This window comes from Gavialis gangeticus, unplaced genomic scaffold, assembly GCF_001723915.1.
Source record: "Gavialis gangeticus isolate Ggan-Ray unplaced genomic scaffold, GavGan_comp1, whole genome shotgun sequence".
Taxonomy (NCBI): domain Eukaryota; kingdom Metazoa; phylum Chordata; order Crocodylia; family Gavialidae; genus Gavialis; species Gavialis gangeticus.
Window position 1 is genome coordinate 4,687,619 of NW_017729015.1, and position 15,640 is coordinate 4,703,258.

General features: G+C 44.1%; 1 protein-coding gene across 2 annotated transcripts in view; it reads right to left on the minus strand.

Moving 5' to 3' along the window:
* Positions 1–737: 737 nt before the first annotated feature.
* ZCCHC17 (zinc finger CCHC-type containing 17) overlaps positions 738–15,640 on the minus strand; it is a 35,443-nt gene continuing 20,540 nt past the window's right edge. For both annotated transcript variants that reach the window (XM_019512130.1, XM_019512129.1), the window contains exons 7-8: positions 14,136–14,275; positions 738–1,887 (exon numbers count right to left, since the gene is read on the minus strand). In XM_019512130.1, the coding sequence (XP_019367675.1) occupies positions 1,705–1,887; positions 14,136–14,275 (323 nt within the window). In that variant the 3' untranslated portion in view covers positions 738–1,704. The remainder of the gene's footprint in view (positions 1,888–14,135; positions 14,276–15,640) is intronic.

The window sequence follows — 15,640 nt, forward strand, 5'->3', positions numbered from 1 at the left end:
GGGCCCTTTAGCATGGTAAAAACACTTAAAGCTCTTTCAGACAGGAGTGATTATTATAGCCCAACTAGTCCTGTAAAGCTGTGTTTCCATTTCAGCCTGTTAGCCGACCTAGTTGTATCACCATACTCCCAACTTTCCAATATTTTATGCATTTACCTTATTCTACAGTCAATTTCCTAAAGAGCTTTAAAGACTGCTTCTCTCTCTAATGAGAGTTAAACAGGTGCATCAGAAAAGGTTTTAAATGAGGACAGATCACTGCCTGTCTCAGTCAGGCATTCTTTCATCATCTGTGATAAAATTTTATGGCCTGCGTTATGCAAGATCACACTAGAGGACCCAGATGGCCATTTCTGATTTAACATTTGTGAATTCTGTTAGACCTTCAGATGAGCTGTATATTTTTTTTTTTTTTTAGCACTTGAAGCACAAGACAGCATAAATCCATTTTTAAAGGGCATCCAGAAGCTCACACTTCCCTGTGGCTCATCTCTATGAACAAGCTAGAAAGAGTAATTCAAAGCAGAGTTGGCTTCAGGGCTTTGCCCCAGTTTAACTAACTCTTACTTTGGTTTAATGGTAAACTACTGCCATTTACCTTCAGTTTATCAGACTTGAGTTTAAACTAACCCAAGCTATACCATTCTTAAATTAGTGCAAGTTGCATATATAGACTAGGGCCCTTATTTTGCTGACTGTGGTGAATCATGAGAAACAAAATACTGCAGTATAGCATACAACTTAGTAGTTTAGAGATTTATGTATTTTTTATAATGTACATAGCTAACAGTACCAACACAATTAACATTTACTGCAAGTCTCTCTTCAACATAATTTAGTTGATTGCCACCATCTCACTGCTTACAGGCAGAGGAGATGACACTGAGGGCTGGACTCACATAAAAGCCATACCATTCTTAGTAATATAGATAGTTCAACCCCTGTAGAACAGGCGCAGTTATACCAGTGCCTCGTCTAAGGAACGACGTTTCTCTATGGGAATGGAAACAAGCTCTAGCATATAAAGGACATTTATGCCAGTAAACTGTGTGCACACTAGCAGTTGTTCTATCAGTAGCTGAATTGGAGCCCTAACTGCACAATTATTATGATACAATCCCAGTGTGTAGAGAAAGCCTGATATGCAGAGAGGTGACTGCTATGCAAGCATCAGCAGGGAGGAGGTTCCACAACCAGACAATCAGCTCAGAGGATGTGAAATGGCTCCCCCTCAAATGCTCTGAAGGGACTGGTTGGAGAGACCAAATCTGAATGGCATAGCTCCATCTATTCACAGGCAACTGGATATAGCACTGATATCATGCATACTCCTGACAGCTGGTCCAAGGCTGTTCCAGAGAAACTGAGTGTACCATTGGCAGCTAACCTAAAGGACCTTAAAGCTACAGGATGAGAGTTGCTGATGAATGGGTGTAATCAATGTATTTTGGCAGGCACACCCATTAGCCCCTCAGTGGGAGAAAATGGCAGCTCACTTTTAGCTTAATAGTGGATAATTAATTTCAAAGTCAGCATCTTTAACATCAACAACTGCATACTGCTTTGAGTAGAACAAAATTCCTTGTCCTTAGAACAAGCAGGTATCAACTGAGTTCTGCTCTCTTCTGGCAGCTTACTCCAGAAAGCTAGAGCAGGGAGACAGGGAGTTCACCGTGCCAAGGTCCCTTGCTAGAGACCACCCTCTCACTCTTTGTGCTTTTTCTTATGCTTCTTCTTTTTCTTCTTCTTCTGAGACTTGCTAGCTTTCTCTGAATGCTTGGCCCTCTTGCTGGCTGGTTGAGCCCCATCGCTGTCCGAGTCAGAGCTATTTGAACTGTTGGAATCGGAGGACTGCTTGCTCTTGTGTTTCTTTTTCTTCTTCTTTTCCTGTTGGCAAGATAGACAAAGCAGCTCATAGTCAGAAACTGTCACCTGAGTTCACTGATCAAGGAAGCAAGCTCCTTTTCAAGAGAAGAAAGCCCAAAGGTGTTCATCACATAGCCTGGTCTTGCCTAGCCAGGAGGAAGGGTGAGGCTGCTGTTCCAGCTGCTCAGGAGTTAGCTAGTTCAACTCTGTTTACCATACCAGTAAACCTGGTCTGACAGTTACTACAATAGAGCTCACTGGCAGGGGACCTCCCCTTCCTGCCCATCCCCACGCAGAGGGACTGCTCCCTACAGAAACACCATAGTACTTTGGCTAGATCAGAACACATCCCAGCCGTTTGGACATGTCTCTTGGGAGGCAATTCTGAGCCTAGATCTCACTGCCAGGACATTTTTTTAGTTATTCAGTCTGTTTTCTTGTCCATCACTCCTGTAAGTTGTTAACCCCTTGTTACCCCTCTTGGAACCTGAAAAGTGCTGTGACCAGCAGGTGGACTGGGAACTGGACATGGGTGCTGTGATGTGGGAATGGTGGTACTATTCTACCCAAGCTCCAACTGCAATCCAAGAACACATGGGGATTTCTGCTAAAATGTTGAGAGGGAAATGATTTGTTCTGATGTCAGCGTTAAATCCCACACTCATCTGAAGTACGCACAACAAGTCAGCTTGGGGGCCCCTCCTCTTCTTGTTGGGCATTGAAGCCTATTCTCTTAGCAAAACTCTGGAAAGCAGCACAGGGGAGGGCCCCCATTTGAGAGGTTTGCTTCACAGCCAAAAAGGCCTGAAAATTCATTTATTTTTAAACAAAGCTCATACTGGCACTCATGGGGGCACTAAAGGGGAGCTGGGATGAGGAACAACCTTGCAGCAGCTGTCCAACATTTCTCACCATGCCTCCTTCATGCCACGTTAAACTATTCTTATTCCTGCTCGCTACTCATTATTCATCAGATTCTTCTGGTCAACAATATCCCTGGTGGCTTCTGGTGTAGTCGGTCTACCTAGCTCTTAGTATTTCCACATAATTCACTTCCATTCAACTCAGTCACTTCTAATGATCTCTATTTTTTGGCAATTCATTTCCTAGGGAATGCTTAAATAAGTTATCCAAAGTAAACATTTCCTAACTCTGTGAATACAGCCACTTCAAATGTGCTACTGCAGCATCCCAGGGCTCATAAGAAGGTAGGGACCACCCAGAGTGTTTCTGAAGAAATCCTAACTCTCTCATACCTACCCAAAGTAAAACCTTATTTCCATGGAACTGTTCAAATACTTGTAGGGCAAAAAGTTCCATCATACAACCTATTTGGATGTCACCTGCCACAGACTGCAAGGGGCCGTACAAAACTACTTTTAAAAAGAGCTGCTAAAGGAATCAAAACTTTCATATTCTGAGGCTTAACACAGCTTTCTGACTGCTAGGCACTGGTTCTGCCACAACTCGTACTGCAATATTTCTTCTCCTGAAACAGAGAAGACAAGAGGGAGCAGAGGCCGCGTGTGTGGGGGGTGGAGGGAAGATAGGGAGAAGAGGCTGCAAGGGTAAGTGGCAGGGTCCAGAAGCAGCATGGGGGTGGGGGGAATGGGGAGAGAGGACAGGGATAGGCAGCCCAAGCCACAGTAGCCACCAGTCCCCCTCCACCCTCATACTAAAATCTAAGACAAGGAGCTTTTCCCTCCCAGTGTTAAATGGGGGGACGGAGGACCTTGTCTTATAAGCAGGTGACTATGGTAGCTGGCAGAAGCATAGACAAAATAATCCAGCTGTCCCATCTGCCAGTCTTTTCCTCAATCTATCAGCTCCCACTGCCTCAGTTGATAACAATATCAAGACAGAGTAGACTGAGAGAAGTAATTTGAAACACAGGTTGCAGCTCGAAGGAGCTGGCCATGGATTTGGTTGAGGTCCTAGATCTGCTGTTTTTCAAGGGACTGTCCACACACACAAGGTTATCCTAGTTTAGCGAGGCTGGCTTAACATCATACTTTTAGCTGTATCAGTACAATGCGGGTGGAGGCCAAGCTACCAGCTGGTGGAATAAGGAAATTCCAAAAAGGCCCAATTCAATGCCAGTCGAGGCAATAGAAACAATTGCTTCCTATGGTGATGCCACCTGCTGGCCAACCTGCTGCATGACAGCAGAGCTGGCTTAGGAGCTACCTGCTCACGCTCCTACCTGAGCTGGTCAGCTTTTTGGGCAAAACAGGTGAGCATGTGGCTGCCTTGGAACAAAGCTCTCTCCATTTCAACTTGCCTGCTTTCTAGTTCCCAAATTAAGCAGAATTTTAAAATGGATGGAACAGTTCCTCCCAACATGCATGAAGAAATGGTTTGTGAAAAGCCCAGTTCTTCATCTCTGCCCTACCTTTTCCCCCCTCAAAAACATGGTGTTGCTTCTCTACAGTTCACAGTATACCCTTGGAGGTCAATATGGGCTGGCAGGTCTGACCTCTAGCCCAGGGGTGGGCAACTATTTCAGTTGGAGAACCGCTTAATGACTTTTGGTGACCTGTGGAGGGCTGCAAGGGTAGCCTTGCCCAATGATCACCATCTTAGGACTGGAAGTCCCATCCCTAGCCCCTGACCTTTGCCACTGGAAGCCCCACCCTGAAAATACTGCTTTTGGGATGGGGGTGATTGCCATTTGGGAACCAGAAAAAACCCAAATTGTATATTAAAAATCAAACATCTACTATAACATATTTTAATTTTATTTCAAAAAATATTTTTGTCCTGATTTACGTGCGTTTGCATAGTGCATATAGAGGTGATTATATACTAGCTTAAAATAAAGTCTTACTCTTGTATATTGTGTATAAGGGGAGGTGTGGTGGGGTTGTGAAGGGGTGTGGGTGTGTGTAGGATGGGGTGGATGTAGGAGTGGAGTGTATGGGTGGATGTACCCCCCCTCCAGTGCACAGCCCTTGCTGCCGGTAGCAGCTGCAGGCCCTTGCAGTGCTCCTGGCTTGTGGCAGGCAAAGCCCCCCAGCAGTGCGCAGCCCCGGCTGAATCCTGGGAGCAGCACATGGCAGCCCAGATCCAACCCAGTCCAACAACACGCACCTTCAAGCCACACCGGACTGGCTCTGTGCCAGCACATGGGGCTCCCAGCACTACAGGTGGGAGCTGCCCGTGGAGGCAAAGCCTGCCCTGCCCAATGGTGCATGGAGCCAGTTTAGCGTGGCTTAAAAGGTGTGCACCAGTGGGCCGGGCCAGGCCAGGCGGAGTCTGTGCCAACATGTGCAGCTCCTGGGATTCAGCCACGTGCCACTGAGGAGCTCAGCCTGCAGCGGGCCAGGAGCACCCCAAGGGCCTGCTGCTGGCAGTGGGGGCTGAGTGCTATGGCGGCGGGGCTCACACCCACCCACAAACCCCACCCTCACCTCCCCCTCCTGCAGGCAGGAGCTCCTCTCCCTACTTACCAGCTGTCCAGGTGCACACCATCATGCTCGGGGCCTCCACATGGGGCTCCCAGATGAAGTGCCAGGAACCCCATGGAGGGGGAGGCACAGAGCCCACCCGGTCCAATGGCACACGACCTCCAAAAGCCCACCCCCCACCAGCTTTCAGAGGGGCAGCCACAGGCCAGTAATAATTATTTTTTGGAGGGGCCCTGCAGGCCAGATAGAATGGCTGGCCCTCTATTTTGCCTGCCCCTGCTCTAGCCCATCAAGAACACTAACTGACTTTAACAGAATTCTGCAATCCTGATACACTTTACCAATATCGGTTAGGAGCCTATGCCTGTTAAACCTAGACAGTGCTTGTCCTCTATGATGCATCATCAACTTCTTCCTCTGGTTTCTCAAAATCCAGAAGTAGGTCTCGTCATACGCAAGGGAGCACTTTGAATTTTTATGTGGTTCATGGTTAAAAAAAACAACCCCCCCCCCCCACAAAAACAACAACATCATTGCCATTTTCTGGGATTGAAGGGACCCATCAGGCAGACCATGCTGGCAAAGTAAAAAAAAAATCACTGCCTATTGTTTGAAACAGGTTAGAACTCCAGAGAGGAACAGGGGAGAAAATATGGCAAACAAATCCCATCCCTTTAAGATCACAGGAAGCAGCTGACAAGCCACACTTACTCCCTAAGGATATTTGAGTGTCACAGTTCTGTTGTGGGATGGTCTCATTTATGAGCCTGAGCCTACTCTCCACAGAGCATGCTTTAGACAGGGTCTCTGACCTTCATTACAACTGCATACCCAGGGGTGAATAAGATATATACTAACAATAAACTATTGTATTGAATTTTTTTCAGCTGTAACCCTCTGCCCCAGCTTCCTTCTTCCCTACTCTTTGTTCATTGTCGCCGATGTATACATCTTATTTAGACTGGGGTCACACCCAGTCACTGTCATGCTCTGTAATTATTACTGTAAACAGTGTTGCATTCTGTGTGCTATTTATGATCATGTATTCCTCCATTACGAAGCATTAGAATCACAGGAAAGGAAAAAAAGGGTAAGGGGAATTTGCCATCCAGTGATTAAAGCGGACCAGGGATGGCCTGGAAGAAAATGACCATTTGTAGGGAATGGATTGGCTTCCTCTGTTCATTGAAACTATTACTATGGTATGGGGGGGAACAGTAGCAGGTTCCTCCATCATGGACTGTAGTCCACCTCCCTCCTCCTAGTGAAGAACAGGCCATTGATACAAGCTTGCTGCACAGAGTTCATAACTCAAGTCAGCTGAGCATATACCAACCTGGTGGAGAAGCCCTGAGGTCTTTGCATTTGCTTCTCAGTGGGTTGGATGAACAAAAGGAATCTCAATAAATCTGACAAAAAGTCCACTTTTATTTTTCTTTTTAAATTAAACTGGATGAAAGATGGTTAACACGGCTCAAGGTCTTGTTGTGAACATACCTCGAGGAGCGGAAGGACAAGTGAAGTGGGGCAGCAAACTAATAGTAGCCCCAAACATAACCCTTTCATTGTTTCTGTCATATAAAGGAAGATTTACATTCACCTGAGGAAGGGCATGTAATGGAAGAAGCCAAGAGTCACCAAGCCAACAGATCTGCTCATTACCTTAGCGAAGATGTTATCTCACAACCTCAACCCCCTCCCTAGGCTGGGAAAGGTTGTGGGGGGGGGGGGGGGTTACCGGAGCAGTCTGACTGTAAATCACTCCTCCCTTGTCACAGCTGTTAGAGCTGTACAGACACTTGGTGAGGACATAGAAATGAATAGCCAAGCCCAAAAGGTAGTTACATAATTCATGGGCCTGCAGACACAACGAGTCCTAGGGGAACTAAGCAATTCCTTCCAGTTCAGCAGCCAATATGGGGCAGCATATCTACACTCTAATCAAATGAGATAGTGAAGTATTTTAAAAAAAACCTGACTTGGTGAAAAGGATATGCAGCATGCACCCAGAAAACCAGCAAGGGATAACCTCAATTCAGATTTGAAAAATGCCTACATAAAATACGCATTTATGGAAGTGCTCTTATTTTGCTCCATTCTGTGTCTCCATTTGACCCCCTGTATTATTACAGCGGATGTCTGGCAGTGCCTGCTGTGCATTTATTGCTCACTAAACCCCCAAAAATGACAATGACAACTTGCCAAGAAGCAGGTCAGACAGAGTCCCTGTACAGAAAGCTCACTCCATATGTACAGCATTGCTGGTTGTAGCCATGTTGGTCTAAGGACACAGGCAGGCAAGGTCTGCATGTTAAAAATTAGCTTCTTTTCTACCTTGGAAAGCACAACATCAGCAGTCTCCCTCTGTCTGAAGAAGGGTGTTTGTGCCCAACTGCTTGCAAAGAACATTTTTTCCAACTATGTAGTTGATCTGATAAAAGATAGCACTCCACACGTACAAACTTAAGACTATTTAAAATTTGTAATTAGGCCAGAGTATGTCATTATCTAGATAATGAACACAAGAGCCTATTTCTCAAGAGGAGTGTGGGCTGATAAACAATCAGCACCTATTCAGTTAGCATGAAATGAAAAAGTGACACAAGCAGCAGAACGAATAAAGACGACAAAGTGGTGAGAAGAGAATGAGGCAGTGTGAAGAAAAGAAGTCTAAATGGCTTTTATGGAGTGAAAGTTGTGTAGCATCGCACAGGAAATCTTCAGACTTCACACTTCAGAGACAATCCAGACTTACCCTGGTTTCTGAACACCCCCTTAATACAGTCTTTTACCCCAGGTTTGGAGATGCAAATATTTTGGTGATACCAAGGGGGAGGGAACAGAGGGGGGAGAACTGTGACAAAAGTAACATTCCCAGTAAGTTTGAGTGCTTAAGCCAATAGTTCCCAATCTTCTTTAGACTCAAGACATTCCTCAGAAAATGCCAGCTCTTAAGTTCACTAATTTTTTTCATTATGGAAAATAAAAACAATTCTACTGCAAAAAACAGATAGACCACAACAAGTCAAAATGCTGACACCATGGACTTCTATTCAAAATCTCTAGGTTTACCCTGCTAATCATTTATACATTTAACAGTGCTAATATTGCACAGCACCCTTAAAAGGACTTCACAGCACCCCAGGGTGCCCTGGCACCCTGGCTGAGAATCACTAGTTTAGGCAGGTGCTTGGAGTCCTGGGACCTAAATAAAAGAACAAAGCATCGAGTCTACGTCAAGATGACCTATACATTTTTAAAATATTAAATAGGAAGATCCTTAGCTGTAACCACTGTCATAGGTCCACAAAGGCACAATGAGTTGCTTATTTCATGCATTTTAATTTGCCATTAAATTAGTTTAAAAAAAAAAAAAAAAACTGAAGGGAGAAGATTAAAAAACAGAGCCAGTGCATTAGAACAGTATTTCAAAGAAAACCTGAAGATTAAGAGTTAAATCTTCAGAAAAAGTGGAGGCAATAAGGAAAAGTTTCTCTATGCTTGTGTTGAATAAGCATTAGCTAACCTTATGGATGAACTGTTCTTTCATTCAAGGGCTTGGGAAACATTTTCAACATGCCAAAGGCTAAAAATATGACAGGATGTCCCATCACAATCTCTTCAGTGTTAGCAAGAGAACAGAGAGTACAAGGTAGTAGATATCGAGTGGCCTTACGCTGGTGAGAAATCAAAGCATTTATTTTTCTGTGAAGGTGGAGAGGCATTGACAGTCCTTGTATAATTACATTAATAGCAAACAGTTACATTCAGCAGCTCTCTCATTCATAATGAGGCAAAATGGAGACAAAATGGCTGAAGACAGCAACCTGGACACAACTAGCCTGGTTGTCTGTTTATGAAAGAACAAGTTATGAAAAATGCTAAATTTCTGCATAGCAAAGAAGTTCTATTGTGGAGAATTTGGTTTCTAAACCAGTTTCTTGGTGATAATGCAAATAAGCCAAAAGTTTAGCTAGATGTTTGGTTTTCAGGTTGAGTCTGTAGAATCAGAAATTAGGGTGGACTTTCCTTTTCCTTGTTAAATGGGGTCCAGATTCAAAGACGCTCAGAGACTGAGACACACAGAACAAATGTGCAACTTGATGTATTAAGATATGTTTTTCTTCAAGCCTAATTTGGGCCTGCATCTTCCTCAAAAATGGAGCCAATCAGACTTAAATTTACCTATAAAGTACAGTTTACAGATTTTTGGAAACTGGCAAACAAGAGAACATATATGATTGAGCAAGGAAGACATCTTTGAAGTTGCAGCTTGGAAGTGTGTGTATATATACGTACGTACACACAGACACACACACAGACACACACACAGACACACACACTTATGTAATGCCATTCTAACTCTTTTGTAAAGTCACCTGTGAGCCAGTGTCACCCTGTTCTTAGGCTATTTTTTAAGAAAGTAAGAACAGCTTATTCTACTTAAATGTATTTAATTTCAGGGTGCAAGGAAACCTGCAGTTTGTCAAGTAGCTTAAACAGCCAAACAAGATGTAGTGGGGAATGAAGCTCTTATTGTAAAGACTTGGTAGTCCTTTCCATATGAGAAATCCAGGGGTCTCAACTATAATATTCAGACCTTAATACCTTTGTGGCTCTCAGCGAAAAATTAGAGTATCCCCTCTAAACTTACTCCTGATATCATTTTCAGCAAGACCTCCATTATGTAAATCCAATTATATTGTTCCATTCCTTTTAAAGTACTAGTTAGACCACATTTGAGTGACATAGTCCAGTGTGCTGCTCTTCATATGAAGAAAGATGTAGCAAAGCTCCAGAGAGCACAGCAGACTGAGCAGGTGAAAGGAAATAAGCTTATATGTGAAGAGGGATTGAAAAGAAAGGGATTTAACTCTGAGACCGGAAACAGTTAGGAAATGGCAGAACAAGTATTTACGCTAGCTAAGGGTTAGCACAGAGTTATTCCTGATGACCCAGAGGTCAAACAGATGGGGATTAAGGAGGTGCAAGTTTCAGTGAAAAGGGAACATATGCAAGAAGAATTCCAGGAACTACTTCACAGAGGGGGAATTCACGGAATGAATCTGCAGACAAACGGCATTAATGGGTCATATTTATTTACGATATAATTCCACTGAAGTCAAACACCAGGAATGAAAATGATCCAATGCATTTGAGAAGAAAACTTGTTCCACTTGGATGTCCAGTTAAAGGGGATTCATTTTTGTTCCTGGGTACAGCTGACCCCTTCTAGAGGGTAAATCTGGTGGTTGGGGAAGCAACACAAGATTCCACTTTTTTTTTTTTTTTTTTTAAAGCACGTGTCCCTCCTACAACAGCTCAGCCTGGCTAGAATATATCATTTTTTCAGAGGAAGGAGGGTTTTTTTACCCTCCCGAGTCCAAAAAGAATTTAAGAGAGTGAAAGCATTTAAAATAACACCATTTTCAGGCATCTTTCATAATACTTTTTGTTATCTTTGGTGCTTTGTTGTTACTACAATATCTACACTTTTCATAGTAAATTAAAACTGATAATATCAACTCACCCCTTTACAAACATCCCAGTTACAATGCTATGTCCCATTTCTTATACTGCATGCAGCCTGCAAACTTTGTCTCAAAGTATTGGGCATTTTACATTACGTACAGGAAGAAGTGCAGATCTATCAAATCATTCAGTATAGGAGGGACCCAAGGCTGACTTCTAATCTTATTCTTATGCTACTATACCAAAAAGTAAGGATTGTCCAGATATCCCTTTTAGAGACAGGAATTGTGGTTAAACTACAGCTAGGACTATTTCATTAGATGGCAATATGGTGACATGGAACTGCTCTATATTAAATTTAAGAATGTGGATACATCCAGGTCCATAGAATAAAGTTTACCGTGTGGTTATATACCGAGTTATGAGAATACTCTGTACAAATATATTACTACAGTTTTAACAAGGGGTTTGCTGGAAAGACAAGCAAAAAGGCAACTCAACAGCTCCCAGAGAACATCACGTGACAGACTGTAACAGGAGGCTTGGTGTTCCTGCTACTTTAAGTGAAGGCATACTGCAAATGGAGCAGTCTAGAGGTGCTGCAAGGGGCAATCAGGAGTTACATAACCCAAAAGGGGGCTGGGCTTACAGGATACAAGCCTAGAGCCTGAGCTGGGGCATGATCTGACTCTGGCAGCCAAGATGTGAAAAACTCCTGAACAGCAGGGCTGCAGCCAGGCTCCTGGCAAACACCTACGCTGGGGTAAGCTGGTGGATGGTCATGAGATCAAGGAGGATCAGGGACAAAGGGAGAGAAGCAGAGTCAGTGACTTGTAGCCCAGGAGGAGCAAGTGGGGCCAGGGAGCCCCGAAGTTTCAACTGGCCTAGAAGCGGGCCCTGGAGCGGCCAAAGGTCCAGGACAGACCATAGCCAGAGATCAACAGGGTCAGGCACTCGCAGCCCAGAGAAGGTAGAGTCAGGGCCAGGGGTCCAGTGCCTCATGACAGGCAGGATCAGGGTCAGGGATCCAGGGCTGCACTCGGAAGCAGCCAAGAGGAGAAAAGTGCCCAGGTGTGGGCAGAGCCAGAGACAGTTCAGTAGTGAACGATGACATCTGCAAGGTATGGGCATGGTGTAAGGGGTGGTTAGAGCCACGTTATATGCCCATAAGACAAAGTAGAGACACCTGAATACCAACATGGGATTGGAGATCCCTGGGGCAGCCTCCCTTTCAAAAAATCTAAGAACAGCAAGGCATGGTAGGCCAAGAGAAATGGAGCAAGCTGGAGAAGTGAGGGCAGAGCAAGGGGCTGAGCTGCCACCAGGGGGGGATCGTGGCCACCCCTGGAACAAGCGCTTGTTACAAAGACACCCGAGACAACTGGGAAAGCCATTAGCACTGGGTATCCTATATCATGCATCCAACATGTTACAAGCCTTGTTTTACAAGGCTTGGAACCAATGATCAAAGGGTGATAGAGCAGTAAAAGTGATTCATTCTTGGAGACAGGAAATGACCAAAGGAACATATAACATTTAAAGGACTGCACAAAGCAAGAAGAGAAAGAGACGGACAGACCAACTGACTAACCAAACTGATGATAAATTAAGGAAAGAGACTGATCCCGACTCCAGCTGTCTCAGAGTTGGGGGAGGTACTATAGGAAGCTTTTTTCTACTAGCTCCTCCTATAGATGGAGAGGCTATAGGCTAGATATGCATAAAATCCCTTTTGCTGTTCTGTGATAACTAAACAACACTTTGCTGTAAGAAAGTCATTGTCACTGTCTACCACCACTGGCTCCTCTTGGACAGCACAACTTCAGGTATTAATGATAACTCAGGCCTGCCAAGATAAATCTGGTTGATCATAACAGACTGCAATGTCACAGCCTGGCCTGAGAGGGAGAACCACATGACTCAACCCAAACAGGAAGGCAAGAGCAAAAATTTGAGATAGGGGTGGGGAGCAAGGGGCAGAGCTGTTAAATGAACTGTCCATTCAATCATTTGTTTCTGAGAAGAGAATAAAAAGAATGCACAAGCCTTGGTCTCAAATGCTTCTCCTGCTAGTCTATTTTATCTGAAGAATTGTGTAAGCTAAAACTTCAAATCCAAGATGTCCTTGGTATAAGAATGCAGTGGGGAGGAGGAAGTTGAGGGGAAACAGATTAACAATAAGGCTGCAATATGGCACATGAAAGGCACTCTACAAAATACTTCCAGTGCAGTCTGACATTCTGTTTTTAACTCAGATGCTCAGAACAGCAGCGGTTTCAGTAACACAAAGGGGCTTACATGGCCTGGCTGTGGGAAATGAGTTACAAAGTAAATGTTAAATTAAAGCTGATATGGCAAAGTAGTGGGGTCTAGAGCAGAAGGAGCTGCATTGCAGCCTAAGGCTGATACAATGGATACTACTATATACTTGATCACTGCATCAAAGTAGAAGCATCAAATAGTAGCATGTAATAGATATGATCTCTATCTCCCAATCGTCATAAATTAAAGTGAAACAGAAAAACAAAGAGCAAGTTCTAGTTTCAGAGCTGGCAATGAAATATGATGGAATATGAGCCTGCATGTGGATGAAACTAGGTTATTTAGGTTTGGTCATGATATCAGTTCCTAACCCCTGTCCCCCACCCTAGCATTTGGGGGGGGGGGGGCATGCAGAGGACAGGAAGAGAATGCTAGTTTGGTGGGGACAGGGCAGGGGACAAGAGGAGATCCACTTCAGAGAGCCAGGCAATTTAAATATGACCAGACTGGGGGCTGGACAGTAAGACATCCCCCTTTCTCACTGTAAAAACCACTCGGGCTGCTGACAGACATGAAAAAAAAATCTCTTTACTGGAAGAGGCAGCGCATTAGTTCAATTTGGCTCCGCAGCATCTGTATAGATTGTGCGCTTCAACAGCGTTCTTTGATGCTTTTATCTAAAGTTGATTTAGTTATAACACCAAAAATGCCTTGCTGAAGTGCCTATATCTATACAGATGTTGGGCAGGCTGGGTCAAATTAACATGATGCCTCTTCTGGCTATGTGCTGGGCTCAGCATGGAGACATGGTAGGTTTAAAGTAAAGCGCTGCTGGGGGGGGAGGTTACGTTTGTAAGCTGTCTCAGTGCCTACATACTAGGATAGCAGGGACCTCAGAAATAACCAAGGTGAATTTATGAAACTAGCTTAAGGATAACTTGAAAAGTTGCATAAAGTTTTCCTGTTTCTCCCCAGAAACTGTACAAAACCCAGCCACTGTCCTTTTCCAAACTACTGAGCTGCCTGCTCATTATTTTTCTTTATAGGTTAACACGTTCCCTGGAGTGACGTTTGTCACCTGGAACACACTTCTGCATCCAACTACAATAGGAGGAATAAACCTTGTACCTTTTTTCTTTTCTTCGAAGAACTGTCAGGCTGACTGGGCTTTTTATCTCCTTCACATTCTTCTGCTGCTTCCTCCTCTTCTGGTATCAGACTGTACTTGGTCCCTCCAGGCTGCATGAAACATTCTTTGGCAAAATGACCTGCAGAGCAATGTTTGAAAGGCGGGGGGCAGGGGGCGGGGAGAAAAAAAAGTCAAACCCTTCCTTAGTGGGGAACTCCTTTCCAGGATCAATGTGAACATTCAAAATTAGATACCATTTCTATAGTGGCCATTTCGGTATGCCGATTTTAAAACTATAGAAATATCACTTGAATTGACATAACATCCTATCAAGACCAAAGGAATGCAGTGGGCAACTCCCCTTTATCATGGAGCTGCCTGGGCAGAACTCTTCCCTTCTCCATGCTCCCTCGTCTGTCCCGACCACTCTATTGTCTGGCTGTCTATTTAAAGCGTAAACTCCATAAAGCAGAGACCGTCTCACTATGCATTTATACAGTTCCCACTCCAGTGGAGTTCTTGCAACACATCCTGACCCCAAATTCAGTCAGATGCACCTCTGAGAGAGTCATTCAAGGGGTTCTCATACCTACAGAGGTGTTCTTCAGTCACAAACTCCTCTCTGCTGTCTCCTGTTTGACCACTGAGACCACAGTGAGATGCACATGCTTCCTGAGAATTCTTCAGATGTATGTAAATGGCTAGATAAGAAACCATACTTCAGCCTTGCTACATTAGCAAATTTTGTCTAAAGTTTCCTGGGTGTAAAGTGCTTTAGTCTGCCAGTGACTTAGCTTAGCAATGCAGGCTGAAAGTCTGGGAAAAGATCTTGGCTTGGACAAAACTGAAAGCTGAATTCTTAGAGCTTAGAGCTAAGATGCAGAGATAAAGAAAAATAATTGCTCTGATATTTTCTTTTGTTTGTTGAATCTTATATTTCTGTCTGTATCCCAACATACAATTACTGATTTCTTAGGAGCGCTCATTTTTACAATAAATCCCTCTCTCATTCCTTATAGCTTACTTATGGCTGGTGGCAAGCAAGATTTCAGAGCATTTCACCATGCAGACAGGCCTCTTCCATGGAAGTAAGGGATCTGTAATCTCTGAGCACAAGAGCAGAAAAGGGCATGATCTTTCTAGCTGGCAAAATCTCTTCTGTTAAGAGCTGGCCAGACATGGGTGAGACACGTAAAACTGAGATACCCCGGGCCAAAAAGTTGGCTCTGTGGTACATCTCAGTCTATTCTCAGCCATCAAATAGCAGACAGCTGAGGGGCCTGGGACTGAAGGACACCCCCACTGGTGTGAGAGCTCCTTGTGAGTGTCTGTCAAAAGTGCATTTGACTGAGTCTAGGGTTAGGGTAAATAATGAACTAACTTGCCCAGCACTCTCTGAAACTGCTGGATACTGAAGGGGGTGATCATTACATCTATTTGATTTTGTTACACCATGTGCAGAGTACAAGACCATTTGCTCATCAGTTGGAATAGCCTGTGTTAG